This window comes from Lepidochelys kempii, chromosome 2 (assembly GCF_965140265.1).
Source record: "Lepidochelys kempii isolate rLepKem1 chromosome 2, rLepKem1.hap2, whole genome shotgun sequence".
NCBI lineage: Eukaryota > Metazoa > Chordata > Testudines > Cheloniidae > Lepidochelys > Lepidochelys kempii.
Genome location: NC_133257.1, coordinates 178,779,940 through 178,806,736, shown reverse-complemented (window position 1 = coordinate 178,806,736; position 26,797 = coordinate 178,779,940). Strand labels below are relative to the sequence as shown.

Here is a 26,797-nt window from a genome sequence, read left to right as displayed (position 1 = left end):
ATTACAGAATTACAGCATAGGGTGAGAACAGTATTTCTCACTACAACATGTTTCATTTATAAAGTTTTGTTTGTGTGATAGTTTGAATTTTTTATTTTATTTTCTGATAGAAGGCTTGATCACTTACTAGCAAATCAAACATTTGGCAGTGTTTACAAATTATGAAAATGGTTTCTGATTAAACTGTTTCACTGAGGGAGTAAAGTTTCAATTTAATATGTAAGCCATGGGCAGTCTTCTGAATTTCAGTTTAGAGGACTGTTCTGTGTCATATGTTGTGTATTCATAGAGAGACTGACAGAAGGCATGAGATCATCTGAGTGGTAGTGAACACAGTTCTCCTGTTATCCCATCTAGTGTACCTTCAGAATGCTCTCATGTGAGGATGATGGGGATAAACTGAGATATCTCAGTCCGATGACTTTCAGCTTGCAGAGCTGCAGGTCTGCCTACAATACACACACTATCAAACTAAGCACCATTTTGTGGAATGGGAAGCAGTGTTTTTTGTTCAAAGAAGGGCCTGAATCATGTAAGAGTATAACTGATAATCTGGAATGTATTTTGCATAGCCAATGTGACCCAATCTAAAAATCACTGTAGCACTTTTTAAACAAGTAAAGCTTCTGGCAACAGGCTAGCAGGCAGTATAAACCATTTCCTTCAACGTGTAGTATTAAGATCATTTGTCGAATCATAAAAATTGGTGATGGAATGGACTTATTAGTTTATCTGCAGAGAGCTGGCTGGCTGGCCATGTGTTCCTTCCTCCTCCACTTTATTTCCAGCTGCTAAACTTCATTAAAACATCTGCAACTGCATAAAATACTTTTTCTAATATGCTCTTCCATGTAAGCAATTGCTGCCGTTAACTGTAGGATGTTACACACTTGTGAATCGGGGGTCAAGAGGTCTGCAGGACATGAAAGTGCATATAAGACAAGCTTTACATTAAAATGAATTCCACACTATGAATGTTTCAGAACCCCTAGATGGCTTAAAATATAGGTCTGATCTTGTAAGCACTTTACAGGTGCAACTCCCATGGATATAAGTGGGTCTTAAGTGTGCTGGGTGAATAGTGACAAAATCCTGAGACTAAAACTAGTGAATTCAGATCAGTGATATTTGACACTGCATTGTTCTCAGTCAGATGAACAAGGTTTTGTGAACACAAATATCTGACCAAACTCATATTCACGGTTATACTCTTGTTCGTGTTCTCACAGAGTCCAGAACCATTGGCATCATCACGGCTGTCTAGATTATAAAGGAGCCACTCTTTTGTACAGCTGATCGTGGAGGGAAGCTGTGTCATACCAGGGTACAATCCAGACCAGTGGCGGGCTGTGTCACACATGCCCTGTGACCTGGGCTGCCTTGCAATACCTTGCTGCTGTAGGCTCCATCCTGGACTGCTCACAAACAGCCACCAGCATGCAGGTCACTCCCAGATGTCTTTGTGTAACTGCAGCTGCCAGTCGCACGCTGGATCTCACCAGCCTTGGTTATACTGCAGGGTGACTCCAACACACTACCAGTCCTGGACTTCCCCCTGAAGTGTATGTCTTTTACTGCGCAGGCCTCTCCTGGACAGATATATTAAGACCTTTATTCCTTTAAGGGGATATTACACCAGCGTATTTCATTAAATGGAGTTACCCAGACCCTTAACTTAAATACACTGGATTAGATAAAACAATAAAACAATTTTTTTAACAACAAAGAGAGAGATTTTAAGTGAGTACAAGTAAAGAGCCATAAAAGTCAGAAATGGTTAGAAGAAAAAATAAAGAAAAAATGCTTTCTATTGCCTAACTTAACAGACTATATTAGATACAAGCAATGTTTCTCACCACATGCTTCCAGCAAGATTACTGACCAAACTCTTCTTCAGAACCCCTTCTCCAGAGTCCAACAGCTGTTTTTCTTTGTCATCTCAGGTGCAGAGAATGTGATGGCAGGGAGAAAAAGTGGGGTGCCTTGGGGTGTTTGCCCCTCCTTTTTATAGTTTCAGTCCTCCTCTTGAAAAACATTTCCAGCAGAGAATCAGGAGACAAAGAGTCTATTTGGAAGGATGTTCCCTAGTGGGTTTTTTTACCTGTTTGAGCTTCCTTTATTTTCCCTTCCAGCTTGCTGACTCTGTTTACTGCTTCAATGCAAATTAAGGCAATCACACATTCCTTTGTTTAGGACAGACCTGTTTACCAACTTCTGCCTGGACAGGGCTGTGGGTTTGGAACATGTGTTAATCGCATCATATAGGGGAATCTTATAACTTCATTATTTTTAAATATATTTTTTTAAAATATATTTAAATATAAATATATTTAAATAATTTAAATATATTATTTTAAAATAATAATATAATATTATATTATTATTTATATTATAGTTCACATATATTTTATCAGGACAATACTGACCTGGAAATTATGACTTTTTAAATGATACCTTACAAGGCATATCTTGTACAACGATTATTACAATGGTGTGTGGGGTGTGAGTACAGTGGTGTATTCTGTCACAGAGACTGCTGGAGCCTTGTACTCCCAAAGATTTGGCTCTGTGCGGGAGGAAGGGCAGGTCAGCTAGTGGTGGTGCTAGTCATAGCTTTTGCTGCTGAGGCTCTTCTTCTTCTTCCAGAAAGCTGAGACCTTCTTGAAGAGCCACTCCCCCAGGATATTCCCTAGAAAACTCCAGCACACAAGGTGCTCCTGGAAGGGAAGTAAAGGAGGACAGTTGGGGCATTGAGCCCTGGCTCTGTACCAAGAGCAGAGAGCAAGCTTGGATACAAAACCAAAGAGAGCCATATTAAGTTCAGCTTCACTGAAAACACACCAGTGGAAAAAAACCCAGGGTTGCCAAATCGGAAAAGTTTAAAATTGACAAAGGAAGAAATGTTCCTTTCCAAGCTTCTGCACAGGCTATTAAAATCAACAGAGTAAAAACAAAATGCCTGGCATTGCAGCTAAAGAGAACCGTTTTCATCTATTTTGTTAAAAGTTGGCAAAACAAATCTGACGTAGCGGTTTCAGATGTCTGCGTGTGCTCATGGTGTATCTTTTGCTTCCTGCATCCCTATCATAGTTCACATGGTTTGAAATACACTTTAAACCTTTGATTTTTAATTTTAAAAGTTAATATAAGCAAACCAAGAAACGTTGTAAAATTGTGTCTTGTATCCAAGTTGAAATTTGTTCATAAAAATCCTTTCTTTTGCACTGTGTAGCAGCAGGGGCCTTTTATTTAAAAACACTCCATTTCGATACAGACAGTATCTTCATTCTAAAATGGCATAATAATAATAATGAATCTCCAACATTTATATTGCATTTTTCATCTATACTTCTCAAAGGGCTTTCCTAATGAGGGTAAGTAATCACTCCCACTTTTACAGACGGGGAAACTCCAGAACAGAGAATTCCCCCTAAGTAACAACACCCAACTAAAAAATGTTAGTAACTTCTTCAACCACATCCAGTATTCTAGTAATTGTCAAAATCTCCTGAACTCTCTACAATTTAAAGTTAAATCTTAACCTTTCTTTTGGAAAAGTCCTAAAGAGTTGGATAGAAAGTTGTAACCTTTCTCTCGGATTTTTGAAACATTCTACAGGATTATGTGCCTGCTAATAGGCTCTGTAGGATGGCTAAAAAAAACTATAGACCAGCTATATTTCTCTTTTCAATTTTATAAATTCTTAGAGTAATTTCTACAGAATATTCAATTTGTAATGGTTTCATGCCTATTAAATTCTATAGGACTTTTCTGTAAAAAGGATTGAATTCACAGAATAGGTTTTTAATATTCATTTTGAGGTTAGACCAAAACCAAAATTTTAATATTTATTAGCAGCAGTAATGTGTTTATAGGTACACACTATGGCTGTTAATAAACCCATGGTTTATAGATATATGTCTGTGTGCATTTGTGTGTGTGTGTGCACATGCCTGGGCCATTTGTCTGATTGTTCAAGAGGGAGGGGTAGAGGCTGCTCACAAGTGACACAGCAATGAGCAGAATGTTTTCAGACTGCAGCTAGTGCTTGAGTAATCGGCAAAACACATACAGCTGGTAGGGTTTAAACACTTAATTAACTATTATCCTAACTATTAAATTAAGCCAACAGTGCCTAAAGGAGTGCATTAGGGATTAGCTCCCTGTGAGCTACATGGAGCATTCGATTTTGCCTCCCTCACATTGGGCGGTGCTATATTCCACAAGTAGTCCCATTGATTTGCATAATAAGGTACCAATCAGCACATATAAACAGCAAAAAGCTTACCCCCTGAATTAGTACACTGGACAGTAATAATGAATGGTTTCTCATTCAATTTGCAAGCCTGCCATCTGTGTTCAAATTTTTTTCCCTTCCAAAAATGCCCTTCAAAAATGAATGGATTATTAACTGAAATGTCTTTTATTAAATGTTTGTGTAGCCCTTTTTATTTATAAATGCTTAATCAGTTGCTGTGGGAGAAACTTGTAGATTAACTGCAAAGGGAAGATTTAACTGCATGTAATGTCTTTCAGTTCATCCAAATTCCTCATAGCTTCTTTGTCGTATACCAGGGAACTAAGCCAAATAAGATACAGAATAGCACCCAGGGTTAAATGTCACCTTTCATACATGAGGAATCCTGATTAGAGCTAGACAAATAGATTCTTCGGTTTATTGGCAATTTCAAATAGTTGGGGGGGGGGGGAATTTCAGATCAAATGAAAAATGTTTTTTTTCCAGAATTGTCAGTGAATCAAAAAGAAAAAAATTGTTTTAGGTTGAACACAATGTTTTGTTTCAACAAAATTAATATGTCTCATATGGATTTCAAGTATTTTTATACATTGCATTTTTAATAAAATTAAAGGAAATTTTAAAATCAAAAATGTATTATTTGGAACAAACATTTCAGGGAGGGTTGAATTTTTTGTTTTTAAAAGGACAATTCAGTAAAATCAGTGTCACTGAATCTGCATTTTTCACAAAAAAAAGTTTCAACCAAAAAACTTTGTCCAGCTCTAATCCTGACAGGCTTTACAAAGCAATGAATTAGGTATTGCAGTGACTATGTAGACAAATGCAGCAGCCATTCTGGGCTCCCCAGCATTCACACATTCTAATCTTATTGAGAGAAGGAAGGTTGGACAAAACATAGGGGCTATGTCCCACACTTTTTGAAAAGGCTAAAGTGTGTCTGTGGGGCACAGCTCAGAGAGGGGCAATGCAAAAGCACTCCTAGGGGGAGCACTGGGAGGCAGAACATATCCATAGTGCACAAGAGGGACCGTGCCTTATACTACACTCCTTTGTGGGGAGCAGACTGCTTTTCCATGCCCCATAGTCAGGTGCAGTGGGGCAGAACCATAGGCTGCCTCTTTCTGGCCACCTTAAGAGCACCCTGTACCTCCAGCAAGCAGACAGCTGTAGGGGGACTGAAACTCTGTCTGTCCTTCTGCAAGCCACACCAGGGGTCACTGCTCCCAACACCCTGCCACCAGTGGGCCACTCACCCACTAGGCAGCTGTGTGAGGACCAGGTAGAATCAGGCCAGCATCTTTAACTTCCACCCCAAAGGTGACCATATACAAGCAGAAAGAGACAAATCCTATCCAAACAAAAAAAAGGACTAAGCCATTACGTTTACAGTAATATCAGTTGTGTCTACCTTAACTGATGGCTGCCCTACTGGACACTGATACAATAAATTCCTCCTGTTAAAACAAAAATTCCCACTACTCATTTGTACTCATGTGTTCATTTGTACTTATTTCAGTAGCAGAAGCACTTATTTTGGCAGTAAGAATAATACCCTATATTTGCCAAACAAAGTTAGGTAGGTAGAGGCATCTAGGGGTGCAGAGAATATTCACTATTGTTTGAGAAGTGAAGCAGGGAAGATAATGAGGAACCAGGGGTCAGGTAGAAGCCAGGCATGACAGTGCTCTGCTGAGTACTGAGTGCTGAGTACCCAAATATCTTGCTGGGGGGAGGAGGAGGCCAAAGAGGCTTGAATTCAGTTTTCCACCCCTTAGCTTTATATCCACTCTCACATTATTGTAAATAAAGTCATGAGCAATAGTTCCTTTTACAGAAGAAGAGGAGTGGCCAGCAACAGGGTCCAGAACTGCTGTTGCACCAAGTGCTAGACTTTGTTTTTAATCTATTTAGAAATGAATAAAATAAACAGGAGAGAAAAAATAATTGGGCCCCTTACACCTACCAAGGAATTACTGCAAACAACAAAATCAGCTGATAATGTTGCTGGTAATATTTTGAGGAGGCAGGGGTGGACCTAGCCCCTAAACAAAACGCTTCTTGCATTTGCTCGCCTTGTTTTCATTTGACATAGAATCGTAAATGAAATGAACCAAACAAGTGAACAAAGCTGAAGAAAACAAGATAAAGTTAGTAACAGGCAGACAGACTCATTTTGTGGGGCAGCAATGAGTGAGTATATAATCAGGCAGGTCCCGCAATGAGTCTGGGACTCTCAAGATCTGGATTCACTTTCTGGCTCTTTCACAAACTTCCTGTGTAACCTTTTGCAAGTTATTTAATCTCTCTGTGCTTAATCCCCCACCTGTAAAAGAGGGAAGTTATACTTCCTTTCTCTGGCTTGTCTGCCGAAATTACAAGTTATTCACTGCAGGTATGGACTATATACAACTATGTGTATGTACAGCACCTAGCACAATGTGACCCTGATCTCATCTGAGGACTGTAGTAGCACAAATAATAATTAATACTGAATGATCATGAGACTGTTCTTCATTCCTGTTCTGATTTTTTAATTGAATTAATTGTGTAGTTGTCATCAGTGTAATAGGTTTGATCGTGCAATGTGCTGAGCATCTCCTGAATGATGCAGAGTGCCCTCAACTCCTGTTGACTTCCGTAGGAATTAAGGGCACTCAGCTTCTTGCAGGACTTGACCCTATGTTCTTCTGGACAGAAGAAGAATAATACCATATTTCCTTTTTGTTTTACTTTATTCTTTTGCCCAGCCTGCCGCATTGCTTTTAATTTTACTTTACATTGGAAGAGGGGGGCAGATGCAAAGGAAGTTAGATAATATAATGGGGAAAGCGCAGCTCTGTGTTGATGAGTCTGGACCCAAATCCAAGACCTGAATGGCTAATTTAGTTGCATAGCTCTAAAGGGGAAATGGAGCTGCCTCTGTCAGTTTTGCATCTGTGCCTCCCACTCGCTGTTGATGCTTTACCGTCTATAAGGAACGGAACACTTTTGGACCAGTGTTTTCCCTGATTCTTGTTACACACACGTTCTTGCCTTCTTCCTTTATTCAGTGACTTGCACTCATCATTGTTAAGCCTACTTCTCTAGCCACTTGGAATTTGGACCTTGGAATGCAATACTCAGTTTTTTCAAACTTGAAGAGTTCTGAATACATACATGGAGTTGTCTCATGTCTCCTAGCTATTTGACTAGACAAAATCAACACTGCCAGTGTCTCTGTAGGAGTGTCAGAGCATATAATATATTAGAATCTAGCCACTCCATATTAAAACATGATTATTATATATTTGTATTGCAGTAGCATTTGGAGGCCCTGAAGGTCATGACTAGGGCCCCATTGTACAACCTCCTAATCAGAGCCAGTCCCTGAAAGCTACTTAACACACACAGAATGAAAGAAAACCAGTGACAGCACACACATTTAAACAAAGATCCACATACTCAAGTATTTCTTTCAGACGCTTCCTATATTGACAATAAGAAATGACAGAGAACACCGATATAATGAAAGTCTGTTAGATAAAAGCATCTCATTATACCAAATCATCTCTGAGGCACAGTAGCCTCTGCTACATATCTTGGTCAAGGCTGGTGGGAAGTGATACCCTCCTTTGTCATTCCCAGGACTCTTCCACTAGCTGAGCTTCAAGGCCAACCTTTTAAACCCCCAAACACTTTGATCTAGTGTTCCATTGTATTGTACAAAATAGTATGTTTTACTTACGGTAACTTCACCTTTAGTTAAGGAAACATGATTCACTTCAAAGACTTTCTTTGGAGAGACTTCTAATAATTTCTGATGTTCAAAAGAAGCAATACTATGGGTGCACCTGGATAAATATTTCTTTGTCAGGAGACCCTTGTGCCATAGACAAGTACAGAACTCCCAGCTGCAGGAACACTGTCCATAAGAATGCAAAATCCTCTTTTAGAATTTCCAGACAGCTCAACGAGTCCCTCTTGCTATGGCCCTTGTACCAACTCTATTTCCACTGCTCCTGCCAGTGGAAATGGCCATGCACCCACGGGACTACGGACCCAACTCTGCATTTCCAGGAACTCAAAACTGGATTCTGCATGATCCTTCCCAAGCTCCCACAGCATAATATGGTATGGCACTTTACTGCATCCACCACAAGCTAGTGCCTTCAAGGCACATTCTGGCCTGTAGTCTTTATAAATGCCATGGGGATTTAGACCTCAGAGCCACAGCAATATTATCACATGGGAAACAGACAAGTAGCAAAAATTATAAACTACAGGCGATAGTATTAAAATCAGTACATGGTTTGTGTGTGTGTGCTGCCCACTCATTGTCAGGGAGTCTATTGGGAGCCGCCATCATCATCATCATCATCTGGTCAGCCGAATGTTTTTTTTTTCAAATTTAATTTCTTTCATTTCAATCCCTTGTTTTCCAAAATAAATGAGTTGAACGTGTGAGCTATTTGCAGTTTGACAGCAAAGAAAAACACTACCCATAAGGTCATAGGCATTGCTATATTGGATCAGACCCATGGTCCAGTGTCCTGTTTCTGACCGTAACCAGCTCCAGATGTTTCAGAGGAAGGTTCAAGAAAGCCTGCAGTAGGCAGATGTGTAATAATCTGCCCCTCCCGAAGGTCTCAACCCTAATAAGCTACGTCTACACTTACAGCAGCATGTAGAGTACATACATGACATGCCCTCCTAGCACAGGTATAAATAGCAGTATAGATGGTGAGTCACAGTGTAGGTGAGTAGAATACAGACACCGCCAGAACCTTTGGGTATGTGCCCTACATGGCTGTCTCTGCGCCCAAACAGTGCCTCCCATGTCTGGACTGCTATTTTTAGCAGCATATTTTCCCCTTGTCTCCCCAGTGCTGGAGCCTTTCCCCACTGCATCCCTCCTGCCAGAGACCTGCATTGACGCAAGTAGCTACACACTGCAGTGCGGACATAGCCTGCTTTTCATTGTGGCATCTCGCTGCACGTACCTATACATGCTGCCACTGGTGTAGGCAAAGGCATAATTAGAGATTGGTTTTATCTCCCTTACAATAAACTTCATTAGCGTTAACATTATAACTCTATATATTCCTTTTAACCATATAATGGCTTATTAAAGTCTAATTCCTCTAGCTTGTTCTTGCCTTTGGGCATTTTAAATAGGTTAATGCAATTTTTACAATACTCTCAAGGAACTTTACTCTCAAAATGTTGTCATAAACCAGGAGAAAATAACGTCTAGATTATCTCAAAGCAGGAGCGATTCCAAATACATTTTCCCTACCACCTAGTCACACCTCCCCATCTAGAACTTTTTTGATGATTCCAGTGTATTATTGTACATCTTAAAGTTTGGTAGGGGAAAATGTCAGGTTTATTTAATACAGTGGTCATTTTTCAAGGAAGTTCCACTATACATCAAAATCCTGAGACACCACAGGCACCTGATAAATTATGATGGTTTTCTCTGTAATACTTCCTTTTTATTGCCTATATTCTTTAAAGTGAATTTAGTGTTCCTGCAAGATCCTGAATTTGACAATGGTGGAAAGTGAAGCCCTCTGCATATCTGCAGAGTTGGTATAACAAGAGCACTGGCAATGCAAGCTTTCCCCCTCTGCCCTGCCTTCATCTTGAGGGTTCTCCTTTAGGCATGAGCAGATGACTTGGTCTCCTTCCTCTTTCAATCCTTAGTCTCTTGACTGAAACTGCAAATAAAGGTGTCAATTGGTGACACCTATAGTGGTGTTTTTTATGATGTTGCCGCTTAGTATTTTTGAGACCGTCAATGCATTCCGTAGTCGCTACTTAGTGACATTATTGCAGATGTAAATAGTATATATACGAGGTGATGCCGAATTCATTTTATATAAAGTAGGGCACCCTGAAACCATCAGAATCAAATGACTTTGTTCCCTGTATTGACGCAGGCTAGATTTGAACTGGTGATTTAGAAGTCTATTACTATTAGTAGTAGTCTATTGCTAATCTCTTGAGCCATTATGTGCCACCCTTTTTCCTTTTTTTTTTTTTTTTTTTTTTACCAATGCTAACATAAATAGAACAACCCTCACCTCCCCCTCAAAAGGAAAATCCAAACATATGCAAAAAATAAAGTGGGTAGGTGGCTAACCCACCCCTCATTATCCCTAGTAGGAAAGAGGGTAAACACGGGCCTGCATTAGACTATTCAGTGTGTGCATTCAATCTTTAGAAATCTGTTTCAAAGAAGATATAGCTCATTAAAAGAGAAACAACAGGAAAAAGCAGGACATTTCAACTCGGACACAAACCCAGATGCTTAAGTTAGTTACACTTTTTAGTTTGAGGCAATGTAAATCCATTCTCTATTATTGGAGAAGTGGAAAAAGACATTAGCCTCTAAAAGCAGCTAGAGCTGAGTTCTGTGCTCAGTCATACCGGAAAAGGTATAATGTATGATTTTCTCTTTTTGTCCATTGTACATCGCATTACATTTTAGTCAATTGTACATCACATCAAGGCACTGTATAACATCTGTGCAATTATGCAAATATGAGGCTTTAGGGAAAAGTAACAATAAAGTATTCCTTCAAACTCCCACAATCCCTTTTTGCTCTTCTTTCTCTCTCTCTTTCTCACTCGCTCTAATCAGATAATATGTGGAGTTCATCCACAAGAACAAATTCAGAATACAAATTGAATTGCAAGAGCTCTAATTTGATTTTAGGATTAGGCTTGAGAGATCTTTGGAATCTGAATTTATATTGTGAATGGGATGTTAAATATGGGTCTGGATCTGAAAATAAATAAAATTAAGCTTTTGTGGTTTTGTTAACTTTTTTTTTCAGTTGCTAGGAAAAAAATATTTATAAATTTTTCTTTTGCTATTGTTGACACTCAGAGCCCTTCTTTTTGCCTGGACTTTTGCAGAAACATTCTAACCATGACAAATGAGGCACCACTCTTGTTCCCACTGAAGTCAGTCCAAGCAGAACTGGGACCGGAGCATGTATAGTAGGTGCCATGACTGCCTTAATTTTTCCTGCTACAGCCATGAATCAGACCTTCTCTCTGTTAGACTCGTGGAGCAGAATGAATCCCTGGTGTAAATTCATTGCCTTCAGCATAGTTATATCAGGGGTGAATTGGACCCAGTGCATCATCTTTAATGGCTAAAGTCACCTGCCAGTTTCCTACATGGGTGATACGTGGATGAACGGGAGAGGTGGAGAAGCATGAAAGGGCCTTCCCCACTCCCCACCTTATGCGAACAACATAAGGGCCAAGAAGATTATGTTGGCGCAAAGGGAACTGGGAGGGGCATGGAGAAGCCTAGCCCATGACCTCCCTCTGCACTAGAGTGAAACCATTAAGGGATGTAGTAGTGGGGGCACTGGGCAGATCAGAAAAGCAAGGCATGGATGCTCACCCTGGCACAGCCTGACTCCACAGCACCCCTTATTTTGAGCTGTGCTGAGCAGGTACAAGTCTGTCCCTAAATATTTTTTCTACCTTATAGAGTTTTTGTGTTAGCCTTTCAGATAAAGTGGTGATCACTGAAACGTGTGACCCCCCCCCCCAGGAGATTTACCAGGGGCCTGCAACAAATAAGAATCCATCATAATTGCCACACACACCAGTTCTGCACTAGAGTGTCTGCAACAGTACCACACACATTCGTAACTAGTCTGTAGCATGACAAGATCATACTGTGCTCACAATGGAGACACTCAAGTTAGAAAGCCAGCTTGTTTCTTTTTGTCTATAAGCATAAATACATGTTACCAGCTTCCTTTTCCTAAAGGACTGGAACTGATTCCTTAGATTCATACATAACATCAATTCAATACGCATTTTTCATTAATAGAATTTGAGATGAATTCCAGTTCCCATGGGTTTTCCTCCTCCTTGTTTACAGTTTAGATACAATATGGAAAATGTTAGCCCATTAAACTTATCTCTCCCTTAAAATGATGCATTTTACTGTTTCTTTGTTGAATGATAGAAAAAAGGGATCTTCTTCAGGACGCTTTTTGCAGAGATTTGATTTTGTTTATCTTAGATAAAATATATAATTCTGAAGAAATAAATTAATACTTCACACTTATTGCCAAAGTTCTAGCCAATAATTAGCACAAAAATCATCATAAGCTTCCTGTGAGGTAGGTGAATACCTGTTATGTTTTACATGTCAATAGAGAGCGGCATAGTGTGCAGCGTAGACATCCCTGAGTGTATATCGACACTGCAAAAAAACCCAAAACCAAACAAAAACGCATCAGTGAGTCTCAGAACCCAGGTTAACTGACGTGGGTTGCAGGTCTCATACTACATGGCTAAAAATAGCCATGTAAACGTTCTCACTTGGGCTGGAGCTCAGGCTCTGAGACCCTCCTCTATTGCCGGATTTCAGAGCCCAGGCTCCAGCCCTAGTGGGAACACCTACACTGCTATTTTTAGCCCTATACTGTGAGCCCAAGTCAGTTGACCAAGACTCTGAAACTCTCTGCCATGGGGGAGAGGAGTAGGAGGGTTTGCAGTGTAGATGTATCCTGAGTGGCTTACCCAAAGCCACACAATGAATCTGCTGTCAAAGTGGGTGCTAGATCTGGCATCCAGTCCCATGCTCACTCCTCATCACACTGCGTCTCACAAACTGCGTATGTAGTATAAACAGTGGGGTTTGTCATGTATTTATTGCTTTCAATTAAATCATGTAGTTTGTCTACGCTCCTTCGCTTTTATGACTTGTATACCTGTCTGACATTTGTCACTTTCTTCAGAGCTTGGAGCCTGATGGGATTTCAGATGATACAAGAGCAGTGTCTGTTTCCAAGAGTCCTTCCTCCAATTCCACATCTGTTTGTTAGTCAGTGAAAAAGTTGTTTATCATCATCATATTAAAAAAAACAAATCCCTACTTTTACCTCTTCATATAAACATAATTTATAACTTAAGTGTTATTTCAGAGAGGATTTGTACAGCGCTCTTCCAAACAGGCAAGAATTTATCTGAATAGCTCATGTGATGGCAGGCAATGCCTGAACCCTTTATCTGGAAAGCTATCTCCCTCTCTGACCACCTCCCACACCACCAAGGACAAATGGGCTTCCATTCTAGTGTTGAATGACACAGGCATATTGACCAGTTCTGAATCAAGAGTTTTCTAATCAAGAGGCTGCTGACTGGAAAGCTTTGGCGGGGAAGCCCCAATATCCGTTCAATCTTTGACAGTTTCAGGTGGACCTGAAAAAAAACCCCTCAAGTCAAAGTCAGATGCACTCATCTTCTCAAGGCTCCACCTGTCTGATTAACCCTATTCATTCAGACTGCCAATAGACAGAGTAAGAGCCTCCTGCCTCCTCCGTCTCCACTTGTTTCTACCCCATCCCATCCCGAGGGCGAATAAAGTGTCAAATTCTATGGGAGTATCATAGAGTATCTGTCACAGGTATTTATATGGTTACGATTACCATAGTATCTGAGTGCCTCTGAATCCTTAATGTCTTTATCCTCGCAATACCCCTGTGAGGCAGGGAAGTGCTATTACGCCCATTTTATAGGTGGGGGACTGAGTCAAGAGAGACTCAGTGACTTGCCCAAGGTCACACAGGAAATCTGTGGTGGGACAGGGTATTGAATCTGGGTCTCCTAAGCCCAGGCTAGCACTGTAAGCACCAAACATTCTTCTCCAGTGTGATACCTTTATTCATGTTGAATGGCATCAAAATCTGGCCCTAAGTCACAAGGTGTAAGACAAGAGGGGGATTTGGTTGGTTTTATGGACTTTGTCTCTATTATTTGGGTTAAGGAGAAGAGAGGACATGAAGGTAGAAATGTTTGTAAAATAGAAAAATAAATTGTACTGTTTTTCAGAATATGCCATCAAGAAAACGCTTTAATGAAGATTTAATTTGAAACAGTACAGTGCTGAAGCTGGCCTAATGCATAGCTTGTTAATGGAAGTGGTGCGAACAGGAAGCCATTCCTTGGCTAGCCATTCCATCAAATTAAATTACTTCTTTGCAGGGTTTGAAGTCACTGCTTTAGTCACAAGCGACACATTCCTTTCAAGAAGATTCATAGATTTAAAGAAATTTTACCTCTTCAGGTGTTTCTCTCCTAGGTTTAAGCAAACAGTTTAACATCAGTTCTATTATCTGTTTCCCAAGAGCGTGTGCTGTTACTTCAGTTGCACTTCTCTCACTGGCAACAAGTCACATTTCATTAAAAGAAGCATTTTGAAATTAAATAATATGCTCTGTGAGAAAAAAGATTAATATTAAAATATTAGTATTCCAGTTGTTTTGCGTTACTCAGTCGCAAAAACATATCCTTGTAATTTGAGCACTGTACTGAACCTTCCCCTTCATTTGTTTTATGTTGAATATTTTCATTTCTTTTTGTGCCTTTCTTTTCTTCACTGCCCTGCCCTGCCTGTGCTCCCAAGTGACTATTTGAGACCTCCAGGCAATGCCACTTTTAACTTTAACAGTGCATCTTGTTGTATTTCTTTTAATGTTACATTTTTCACACTTTAAACTTTCCAACCATAAAGCAAATTTAGGACAACTCTGTTGTTACACATTCATATGGTCAGAACCATATGAATCCCCGCATCATACTATCTTCATCTTTCCTTGTTCCCAAATGTGTTACTAAAAAGTGTGGTTTTACCATTATTTTGCTTTCCAGACACACTTTAAAAAATTTCTTCTAGAGTAAAATCACAATATTTGGGGCTTTGTTTAGCCTTCCAAGGCAAGGTTGTGGCTCACTCTGTCCACCTGCACAATAGGGTAAGGATATGTAAACTACATCCTTATTCCTCTGTATGGGCTACACACATCATAGGTTATAGATAGGGCCTTACCAAATTCACAGCCATGAGAAACACGTCACGGACTGTGAAATCTGGTCTTTTGTGTGCTTTTACCCTATACTATACAGATTTCATGGGGGAGACCAGTGTTTCTCATATTGGGGGTCCTGAGCCAAAAGGAAGTTTCAGGGGGGTCACGTGGCTATTTTAGTGGGGTCCTGGTATTGCTACCCTTACTTCTGCGCTGCCTTCAGAGCTGGGCAGCCGGGGAACGGCAGCTGTTTGCCAGGCACTCAGCTCTGAAGCCAGCCTCCCACCAGCAGCAGTGCAGAAGGGTAGCCGTACCGCAACCCCCCTCCCTACAATAACCTTGCATCCCTTGGCCTGCACCGCTTCCCGCAGCCCCCATTGGCCTGGAGCAGCGAACCGCGGCTAGTGGGAGCTGCAATCGGCCAAAGCTGCGGACGCGGCAGGTAAACAAACCGGTCCAGCCTGGCAGGGGTTTTCCCTGAACAAGTGGCAGACTGCCTTTGAGAACCACTGATCTAGCTCATGGTTCTGTTTTCTAAGTGGTGGGAGCATACAGTTACTGCTCCCGGCTGATGTGTCTTGCCTGGTGTATTGTAAGCCCCTTTAATTTGATGGTAGCTCTCTATTTTTATTTTGTCATTTTAGCTTCCATTAAACACTTGCTTGTTTTCCTCTCCAACAGCCCAGTAATAGGAATATTTTGGCAGCAGCATTCCTTATTCTCCACATTCTCCACTTTCAATTCTCCCATCTCATCTTGTTAATATTTGCACCATCTTCCCAGTCACATGTCCTTTGTTTTGTTCATCATCACTTGCTGTGTTCAGCAGTTACCCTAAACAGACTTAGGCATCTAAGTAAATAGTAGTAAATATTTATATCTTTATAGCACCCAGAGGCTATAGTCGGGTTTTTTCAACTCAAGCTTTTTCACATCTTACATCCAGAACAGGTGTTGAATTTGCTGTTATCTCAGAAATCATTTTCCTTGCAACTTAGGTTGGTGAGTGACTCCTTCTCTTCCAAGTCCTCACTTTCCCTTGATGTAGCTGCAGTTTAATTTCCTTTTCAGTTTGCTTTTGAGGTGAGTCATACATAGATGACGGTAGTTCATGTAAATACATGTTAGCCACTTGATTCTCTTTGTTGATTGAAGAATAACTGTATATTATTGCAGATAAATTAGGAATATAGGAATGGGGTGATTAAAGGCTCTTCCCATATGCTGCCCACTCCACCATGCATCCTATGTGGTTTATACTTCCCTGCTCTTCCTCACCTATTTCTTTTGTTTTATGCCACTTTACCCACACAGTGACTTCAGAAATCTCTCCAAAACCTCAGTGTCGTTTGTAGTGTATACATACCTAGAGAGCTGGAATAGGGCTATCAGCATGAAAAGAAAGCTGAATCAACTTTCTTTATTTGACAGATCTACAACTGAACCTGGTAAACAATGTTTCTTGCCATGAAATGTAAATTATATTTCTAAATAATAGGCTTGATTCACTCCAAGGTTACTTTGACTTCCACTGGTACAACCCAGGATGGAGCATCCTGATGGCAACAAGACCCTCTGGAAGGTGGGCTGTAGCAGTGAATGACACTTACAGCCTCCTATCCATTGGGCTCCTGCCGCCAGCCAGTACAGCTCCAAAAGTGATGGATGAGCATAGGTAAATGGACTCTTGGGACATGTGCTGATTCAGTGAATCTTCTGGGCAGCTGCTGCTGACACAGCTTCTATGAAACCCTGCTTGCAATTTAATATTGCCCTCCTCATAGGAAGTCCCCAATGCAAACACTGTGTGCCCTCCTCCGTGTCTGGATTCCCATTTGACTAAGGTGGCCCTGCTGGCACTAGGAGATACCATGTGTTCTTTATGCCAACAGGGTGAACTGAGCCCGCACTTTTGGATGCTTTTGGTTGAGGGCACCATACGAGTGAAAAAGTGATATTTTTGCCACCAGCGGATGAGAGCTGTGTAGACCAGGCTGGCTGTAATTCACAAGCGTTTTGCAGCTTTTAGACTGAATGATAAGGTGGACCCAAAGCTCAGAGGCACAAATGCATTTTACTGTCTATTTTTATTACCTATGCGCTGCACAAAAAACATCACACCTGATATTTTATCTCCTGATACCTACCATATAAATACCCTATGTCGATATTACAGCTTTGTTGTGTCATTGATCATCTTTTCAGGGAGTGCTTTATTTTATAACCTTGATTCTCTCTCTCTCTTTCTCTATGTAGTGGCATCAAATCAAGCTATGGTATGTGTAACAGCATCCCATCAGCCCAGTCCTCTAGTCCTTACTCAGGCAAAATTCCCACTGACTTCATTGATAGGTTTGTCTGAGCAAAGACGGCAAGATCAGGCCCCAGACCTACACACGGGCTCTCTCTTTGCCTTCAGTGGAGCCAGGAGTTCGCCAAAGAGCTGCACTAGCAGAACTGAATGCTGGTTTTCTGGGTGAAATATTTCTTAGACTCTTGCAGGAGCCTGCACTGTGGTGTTCACAATGGGCCAATTCCTGGCCAGGCTGGACTCTGTGGGGGTTTTGCCATATACTTCAATAGGACCAGGATTTGGTCCGGTATATAATTCACCTAGTAAGTGGCTCTGGAGTACATGAGCTGTATCATGTATAATGCGGTTCAATTTTTTAATTTGTAGCTACCTCATCCCTGAATTCCCAGCTTCAGCAACTTCAGCATCTTCAACAGCTCCAGCATCATCAACAACAGCAGCAGCAACAAGGGCAACAGCAGCAGCAGCAAACGAGCCAGCAGCAGCAACAAGCTCAGCAGACGCAACAAGCCCAACAACCGCAGCCGCCACAACAGCAGCAGCCGCCGCCGCCGCCACAACAGCAGAACCAAACGCAGCCCCAGAGCCAGACCCAACAACCGCCAGCCCAGCAGTCCTCAAACTCCCCTCAGAAACCCAACCAGTCACCAGGACATGGCCTTTCATCTCCACTCACTTCTCCAAATCCACTGCAGGTATGATGGTCCCTGATGAATAAAAATCTCTACTGTGTAGCAACGAATAGTAAATTTCTCTCTTCTGGAAGGCAGCAATCCACTCGTTGTGGGGAAAATAAAATGCACACTGCGTGTTCTGAGCGCACATGCTGCTCAATGTCCGCTAATTTGAATCAATCCTTTATGTGCGTGCTGCTTTGAACCGAAAGCCTGTACTTGGGAAACTAGAAAAACAAAACAAGTGAAATTCCTAGACTGTTTCCTTCGGAAGGGTAGATATTATCTTTTGCTCCTGAAACAAACATTGTAAGCTCCCAGGTGAAACAGGACAAATTCTTCTCTGGTGTAACTCCACAGGGTTCATGGGTATTACAGCAGAGATCAGTTTGGCCCATCAATCGCACCATCGGCTATTTTCTGAAAGCAGCAACAAAGTCAGCTGCCATTTGAAGTTATTATGATCCCAAAATGATCGTTCGTGTACATTAAGAATGCTGTTGTCATAACGTAAGTGTTCAGCAGGCTTTAGCTTCCACTATTTCCAAAAAGTTTCAAAGCAGAGGGTAGGAAAGGTGTCCTTTCTCTCATCTCCATGTTTTATCATTAGTCTTATTAAGAACAAAAGTTATATTAAACAATATTGAGGATCCAATGGCAGACCACAAATTCAGGGTTAATTCCATCCTTAACTCCTCGTCCCACTGTCATTGTCATAGTTACAGTGACTTGTGGCTCTTTCTGTTGTTCATAAGGCCTTTTGTTGACACATGGCTAGACATAACTATGTCTACTTGCACAGACTGGGCCTCATTCTTCTCTCAGCTACTCTGGTTGTATACTGGTGTAACTCCATTAAAGACAGTGGAGAACTACTCCCGATTTACACCAGGGTGAGAGGAGTATCAGGCCTGCAGTACTTAGTGATCATATTGAGTGCCATTGCACATCAGCTTTAGAAAGGTTAGAAGATGAATATACAGTACTGCAGACAGAGAGCTATATATAAAGGCATAACACAAATTAATGTTTGGGAGCTAAAGCCAAAGAAATTCAAATTAGAAATAAGGCACAAATTTTAACGGTGAGGGAGATTAACCATTGGGACAAATGACCAAAGGAAGTAATGGATTCTCCATCTCTTGGTGTCTTCAGATCAAGACTTGGATGCCCTCCTGAAAGAGATGCTTTAGCCAAACCCAAGTTATTGGATTCCACATAGTGGCAACTGGGTAAAATTTAATAGCTTGTGTCATAGAGGAGCTCAGACTAGACTCTAATGGTCTCTTCTGGCCTTAAAATCTATGAATGTCAGCTAATGTGTGCGTAAATTTCAAACAGCCAGCTACAACTTTATCTATTGGGGAGCAAGAATTCACACTAACTTCAGTAGTGCAGGAACAAGCCCTGCGTGCCTAATTATTGCGCTGTATAGAATACAGAATGTACAGTCTCCTGGTGTTTGGAAATCCCTCAAATTTGTAGAAGTAACTGACATAATAGGCTTACAACTCCATCAAAACCACTACAATCCCATTGTGCACTTTATAATTAAATAGATTCATGACTCTAAACTAGACTTGAAAAGGCATTGGTGGATATTAAAACTTTTGTTCATAATATTTCTTAAGACGAAAAAAGTATATAGCTGTATTTCAGCTAGAGGCAGGTGAAGAAGCAGTGTTAAGATCCAGATTAGGGTTGAGTATGATGGGGCCAAAGTCTTGCAAGCTGTTCCAGAAAGTTTTGTTTAAAAAAAAAAAAAAAAACCCACACTCACAAGATCAGTTGCTCTTACTTGAATTTCAACATCTTGGATCCAAGTCCCACAAGAGCAGTTTTGACGACACACACAACTATGACTGTGAATACACGCAAGGAGAAGATCTCTGGAGTAAAAAGGTGCTGTTTTTGTACAGTCACTTTTCAGAATAGAACTGTACTTTAAACAACAGCTAGAAACACTGGAAAAAAGGTTTTTGTTTACTTTATTTTATAAACTTTGCCCTTACCCTTTTTATGCTTTGTCCACACTATGGTTTCAGGCCTGTTCACCTTGCATCTTTAACTCTCTAATGATTTCACTATTTTAAAATGCTTTTTACACAATTAATAAAATTGGTTTAAATGAGGCACTCAGCCCTGTCCATGCTGGCCAGTCAGATCATATGCAACCTCATTGAGACTAAACTGCATAAGAACTGAGTTTTAAAATGGTTCAGCTAATACACTAAAAGTCCATTGGAGACAGGTCCTTACTTTGTGAGCCTTTTCCACAGCAAAGCATAATGCTGCTAGAGTTCCTACTGTGTATTGTGTTAAGGGCTACTTAGGCATTACTTAGTGCACAGTCCATCATGTTAGAGAGGGCTCTGGGACTCTTTAATATGCAGATTATTGACACACACAGACAGAAATAGCTCCAAAGGAGCTGCTGTTACATTTTATTGTCTCAGTGCAGCTGCCATGCGTGCGCGCTAAGTACATTTTTTATACACTACTAAAAATGCCTGTTAGCTATTTGCTTTGGAAGTTACTGTGCATTTGGTCTTCTAACAAAAAAAAACCAATCCTTTTCTAATTCTGTTTGTTAATTTCCAATCCATCTCAAATACAGCTGAGCCAAAATCAGAACCTTTCAATCTAGGAGCCATTACATTTTGGGGGGGCTCCTATTTCAGTTCCCCAGATCCAAACCCACTTGCTGGAGCGCTGGCTGCAAGTCAGATCCAAAATTATAAGGGGCATATTTCCCAGTTCTGGTAAAGGGGAATCCAAATCTCTGTGAGAACAGTTCCTCTGGAGATTTCCACTAGATAGGACTAAGATCTAATGACAACTGGTCAAGAGATGTCATCAGCGTTGAAGCAGAACTTAACCCTTAGCCCTGATGTAGCCTCGAACCTTAAACTGAATCTAATGTGGATATGAACACTTCCTCCCTCCTAGGCCCATCTCTGATCTAAAGGTACAGACCAATATGACTGCAAAGTTTTAGCGAAACAAAGTCATTTTTCACTTGGAGGAGCACAAAGAAGCATGTTACAGCAGTAACTGCTCTTTGTATGAGGTACTTATATGGCCTCCATTACCACAGTATCTGAGCACCTCGCAATCTTTAATGTATTTATCCTCACAACACCTTGGGGGTAGGGCAGTGCTATTATCCCCATTTTACAGATGGGGAACTGAGGCACATGGAGTCATGACTTGTCTGAGGTCACACCAGAAGGCTGTAATGGAACACAGAATTGAACCTGGATCTCCTAAGTCACAGGCCAGCATCCTAACCATTCCTTCCTGCCTCTCGTTCTCTCCCTCTGTTTAGAATTCCTTTAAATTTAAGTGTAGCTGACCCATTTTTTTATTTTAATGTGTTTTTAATTAATTGTGTTTAGTGCCGCTGAAAGGTGCTAGACTCAGGAATCTAGCACTTAAGTTGATGTTACTCTGCCAGTCCTGGGTCAGGGATCTTGGTATGTTATTAGATTGTAACATGGGGATGATGATGCTTGTGCACCACCATCAGGACAGTCATAGTCTGACCTGGGGATTTTAAGCGGGTAGCCCTGAACTCTCACCCTGCCTCAAAGAGTTTGAGTTCTTGATAAGTTTAAGTATTTCTATGATCATTTCTTTAACCACTAAAATATGAACAAAATAATTCTCTTCAAAAATGTTAATAGCTGCACATTGACAATCAGACTAAAAGCTCTGATTCAGCAAGATTTTTGACCACATGCCTAACTTTATGCATGTGAGTAATTCCATTGATTTAGCCTGCCAACCTTTTCTGCAACAGAACATAATGCTTCTAAACTTCCCAAAACACATTGTTTTAAGGGCTATTTAGAGGGCAGACTATTATGTTGTTCAGTACTTTGGGACTCTTTAATATGCAGATCATTGATACCCATACAAATGCCTCCAAAGTAGCTGTTGTTACATTATAACTTCAGTAGGACTACTTGCATACTCAGAGTTAAAGATGTGCTGAATCACGGCCTAGACTAATAGTAAACTCCTTTTCGTCAAGCAAAATTTAACCTTTCAGGCTCCAATCCTGCAGTCGGATCTGCAAAGATGAACCTTTACATCTGTGTGGATCTGGTTTCAGGATTGGGTCCAAAGTTTTTTTTTTTTTTTTGTACAAGTAAACTAGCAATAGCATACAGCAGATATTTGGCATCACCTTATATATCTACTTTATAATAGCTGCTTAGAATGTATGTATGTATGTTTGTTTGTATGTCTGATACTTTAACTTAAAAATCGACCTGAAACTAAATTCAAAGATATTATGGCCTCTAAGGTAATGATCTTTACGAACTAGAATGAAATGTTTTTTGTTTGAGGAATATTAAGGGAATAAAGATCAACTAAGTTAAAATTTGACAGCTTAAATTTCATTTATGAATTCTTTATTTTTTCATGTGGGTTTTATCCTCTTACATTATTCAGAATCTGTCTGAGAGATATTAGTTTAGAACAATGCAACTGCAAAAGATTGTCATGGAAAGCCAGTAATTCAGAAGGATGATTGTGTTTGTTTCAAAAACTCTGAAAGATAACAACAATTATATCTTGAAATGTACAGATGCTGTCATGTCTTCAGAAAGAAAATTAAATGAAAGTGACTTGCTTAGGTATACCTGGGTGAGGTGCTTTCTCTAGCTGATCAGAAATTAATAACGCTGATACACTGCACACTGGCTAAAATTCTCAGCATGATTCTTGTCAGATTGTTCTGTAATATTGCACTATAATTCTATTGCTATCCTTTATTCAATTCAGTGGACTGGATTACATTTACAAAAAATATATTATTTTTTAGCAAGTCTTATCGTTATTTTATAATAGCATAGGAGAAATCCTAGTTTTGGTTATTCCACTCTGTGGGCCTCTTTCTGCCCTGACTACAGAGGTGTTACTCCTGATTTATGTTCATGTGAGTGAAATAGAGCTGAATGAGGTCCATAACTAATCTCTAAAGGACAATATACTAGATGAGTATTGCTGGAGTGGAACTGCATTCAACCTCATCCCAGGAGATCCCTTATACACCCCTTTTATCCAGACTTGAAGATGGGGTAGTTGGTGAAGGAGGGTTTTTTTGGTTTTTGGTTTTACACCATCTGAGAGCAGGGGACTTCTCCCCAAGATAACTGCAGTCAGCTTCCAGTTGCTCTGTACCAAGTGAGAGCACAAAGGATCCAGAATAGGGAAGTGAATCTAGCTCATTTGGGACACGTGGCAGAAGACTTCAGTTCAATGGAATTATTGGCATCTTGGAATAAATATAATTCTGATCCTGGATGGCCTCTGCTATTGAAAGGGAAACTATACCTGTTTTTGGGAGACCACCATGCTGAAATTTCAAAGGATAAACAGCCACCTCTTAATAGGCAAATCCTGAGGACTTGCTGTTCCATGCATACTTTTAGGAGCCCTCAGGTCTTGATGATTTGCAATATAAATTCAGGTTAGAGAATAACTTAGTCCATTATCGGCTTGGCAGCCAGAACAAGACACTTTGTGTTGACAACCGATGTTTAAATCTGGCCCCAAAGACAAGGCTAGCTACTAGTTGACCACGGACCTAATGTGTGAGCATTATGGATCAGTTGAACCCATCCACACCTATATCCTCAAAATAAGATCCCCACTGTAGGTGGAGAAGGATCCCAACTAATTTCCACTGCTCTACTCATGGGCAAAGTTGAACAGACAAACAGGAAATCCCCCGTGGAGGGTCCCACCTGCAGAATTATTCTCACAGTATTCAAAACACTGTGCCAAACCACCTTTTTGCCATAGAAGCCTACACACAGTAACTGAAGCTGAAGAAGAAAGATGATAGGTACAAATAAATAAAAAAGGGGGTAGAGGGAAAGAAGTGGGGAGGAAGGGTGGATGACAACAAAAGCCCTCCAAATAAAAGCAAACTGTAGCTTCAGATTAAATTTTCATGCTAATCTTAAATAATGTATTTGGCACCTCAATATTTTTATAACAAAGAAAGAGAGTCAGAAAGACTGAAAAACTCAGCTATAAATGAGGGAGAGTATGTATACAAATGCCTGGGGCTCCGACAGGCAAAAAAACAAAAACAAAAAAACCCCACAAGTATTCAAGGGTTAGTTTCTCATTAAAAAAAAAAAGAGCTCAATTCAACATTTACTGACATTTCCAGGAATTTATTACAAATCTTTGAGATCCAGGAGGAACAACAGAGTTTATATTGCTTTGAGAGTGGCAGGGAAAATAATTAATTTACAGAGGATGTAGTTATTGCCCTGTCTTTCTGTCTGTCCATATTTACAGTTCTCAAATTGTTGTATACTCCTTTCATTCATGTACTCCAGATTAGTTAAGATCTGGATTCTAATACTCATAATCATACTGGGTGTCACTACTGGCTGACTCGTCACATAGAAATTAATTAGAGCTCTTCCAGTGTAAGATACTACTCAGTGTAAGGGTGACAGAATCTGGCCCCAAATGATTGAGAACAGCTTGACAAAACACTATTTTGTAAAGATAAATAGTGAAGGAAGTACAGAAGATGTGAACTGCTCTTCTACATGGGATTGGAGACTGGACTAACTGACCACTCGAGGTCCCTTTTAAGAGTTATGATTCTATGATTCTTCACGTTTAGTACTGATTAGAAGTGAGATAGTGCATCTTTACAATACGAGAGGCGATAGAAGTATCAGCTGAGAGTTTTAATATGAATGAATTTGTCAAGTGATGCAGCAATCATAAGTGGGTTTCCAAAAACATTGGCGAAGTTTTTGCTTTTTACATTCAAATAATAGCAGATGGCCTCATCCATAATAAATGTAATTAATTGGCAGTGTCTCTTTGAAAATTATTTTTCCCCGCATTCAACAAGTGTCATCCACAGCCATTTACAAACACAAACTTTGAAAGTTTGCTGCAAATATACTCGATAGCTTCCTACCTCATTCCAAACAGATAGTGAACATATTATTGTTTCATAGGGTTGCTTTTTCTACTGAAAAATATACACAGCTGAAGCCCTGTTCCTGAGAATTCTGATAAAATTGAAACTATTTTTTGTGTGTTTGGATCAGATCCTCATCTGGTATAAATGGAGCTACGCTATTGTCACCCGCTGAAATCCAGCTCCTTGTCTCAAAATCTCTACTGAACAATTTTGTTGTCATTGATTGCACATATTCATGCACAGCCCATTCCAAACCCATTAACATTGCAATTCTAGGGCCTTGTTCCCACTCTTAACTCTCTTATCCTCTTGCTTTCACCACTACCAGAGTTCTTCCTCAGATGTGCAGTCCTTTAGGGGTCGAGTAACTTACAGTATGCTGGAGAAATTCATGCATCATTTCCAAAAAGTAGCACTAGCTTTCTGGGTCTCCTCTCTAAAATTGCTACCAAAGCCAGCTATCACCAGAGCCAAAGGCATTCCTGCTTCACCTCTGAGTCAGTCAAAGCAGGTTATTTTAAAGCTAGGTAAAATAAGTGTCAGGATGTCTTTATCAGATAAAATTTACTGTGTTTTGGTCATGGTTGCTTGCTATACAGTAAGTGATGAGTTCACATCTTTCATATTATTCTCTGCTGTCCTTGTTTCCCTGGAGGATGAGAATGAGGAGGAGTATAATACAATACTTAGAGCTTATATACTGCCTATAGAGACGTCAGGTAATGTTCACAACACCTGTCTGCAACGGAGTAATTATTATGCCCATTCTACAACTGGATAAACTGAGGCACAGGGAGCTTTCCTGGGGTGTGAGTTAGCGGATACACAGCAGTCAAGAGCTCAGGCAGGAACAGAACCTGGGAGGCCTGATTTCCAGTCTCCTGTTCTAGCTACTCCTCACTTTCGCTGCCAGCGTGTTATATTTTTGTGTGGTGTCAAGCTCACAGTCCTGGAAATCTTACAAGTTCTTGTACTGCCTATGATGTGGTGTTCACCCCACACCAGCCCTGAAGAGGTTAAGGTGGCTCAAAGGGGCTAATCAACATAGGCTGCACCTGAGGGGAGAGTGAGGCTATGGCTACACTAGAGTGGCACAGTTACATCGGTGTAGCTGCACTGCTCCTGTCAACTTAATTAATGCACCCCCAACGAGCGGCAGCAGCTGTGTCAGTGGGAGAAGCTCTCCTGCTGACATAGCAGTGGCCACACCAGTGCCTAGGTAGGTGGAACTTTTTATTCGTACCCTTGAGTGACACAACTTATACCGACCTGAGTGGTAGTGTAGACAGCCTCAGACTTGGCTGAGAAGCACTAATTGAAGAAGGAGCCCAGCTGGACAGGGGCAGACTGAGCTTGTATAAAGCCAGGAAGCTGAGAGTAGAAAGGGGCTGCAGGGAGAGAGTCTTCAGTTGCTCTCTGGGCACAAAGAGGTGGGTAGGAGGAGACCCGGGAGAAGCAAAAGCCCTGGGATCCCATCCCTGACAGAAGGGGTTTACCCAGAGGAGTTATGGGGAAGAAAGCCTGTGGAAGACAGAGTAGGAGGAAGCCCAAGGGCTGATACTCAGAGTAGCAGGTGGGCCTGGGTTGCCCTACCAGCCACTGGAAAAGTGGTGCAGGACCAGTGAAAGCGGCACCCGGACAGTTGATCTGGAGAGACTTTCATATCCCTGATGGGGAAGACTATATAGTGACCTGGCCTGAGCGCTGCGTCACAAAGAGAGAGCACTGTGACTCTGAGGAGGCGCCTCC

General features: G+C 40.8%; 1 protein-coding gene across 1 annotated transcript in view; it reads left to right on the top strand.

Annotated features, from left to right (window-relative positions):
• The window catches only part of POU6F2 (POU class 6 homeobox 2), a 371,569-nt gene that overhangs the window by 238,746 nt on the left and 106,026 nt on the right, over positions 1 to 26,797 (top strand). The window contains exon 5 of the mRNA XM_073329486.1: positions 17,768 to 18,096. Coding sequence (XP_073185587.1) covers positions 17,768 to 18,096 — 329 coding nt within the window. The remainder of the gene's footprint in view (positions 1 to 17,767; positions 18,097 to 26,797) is intronic.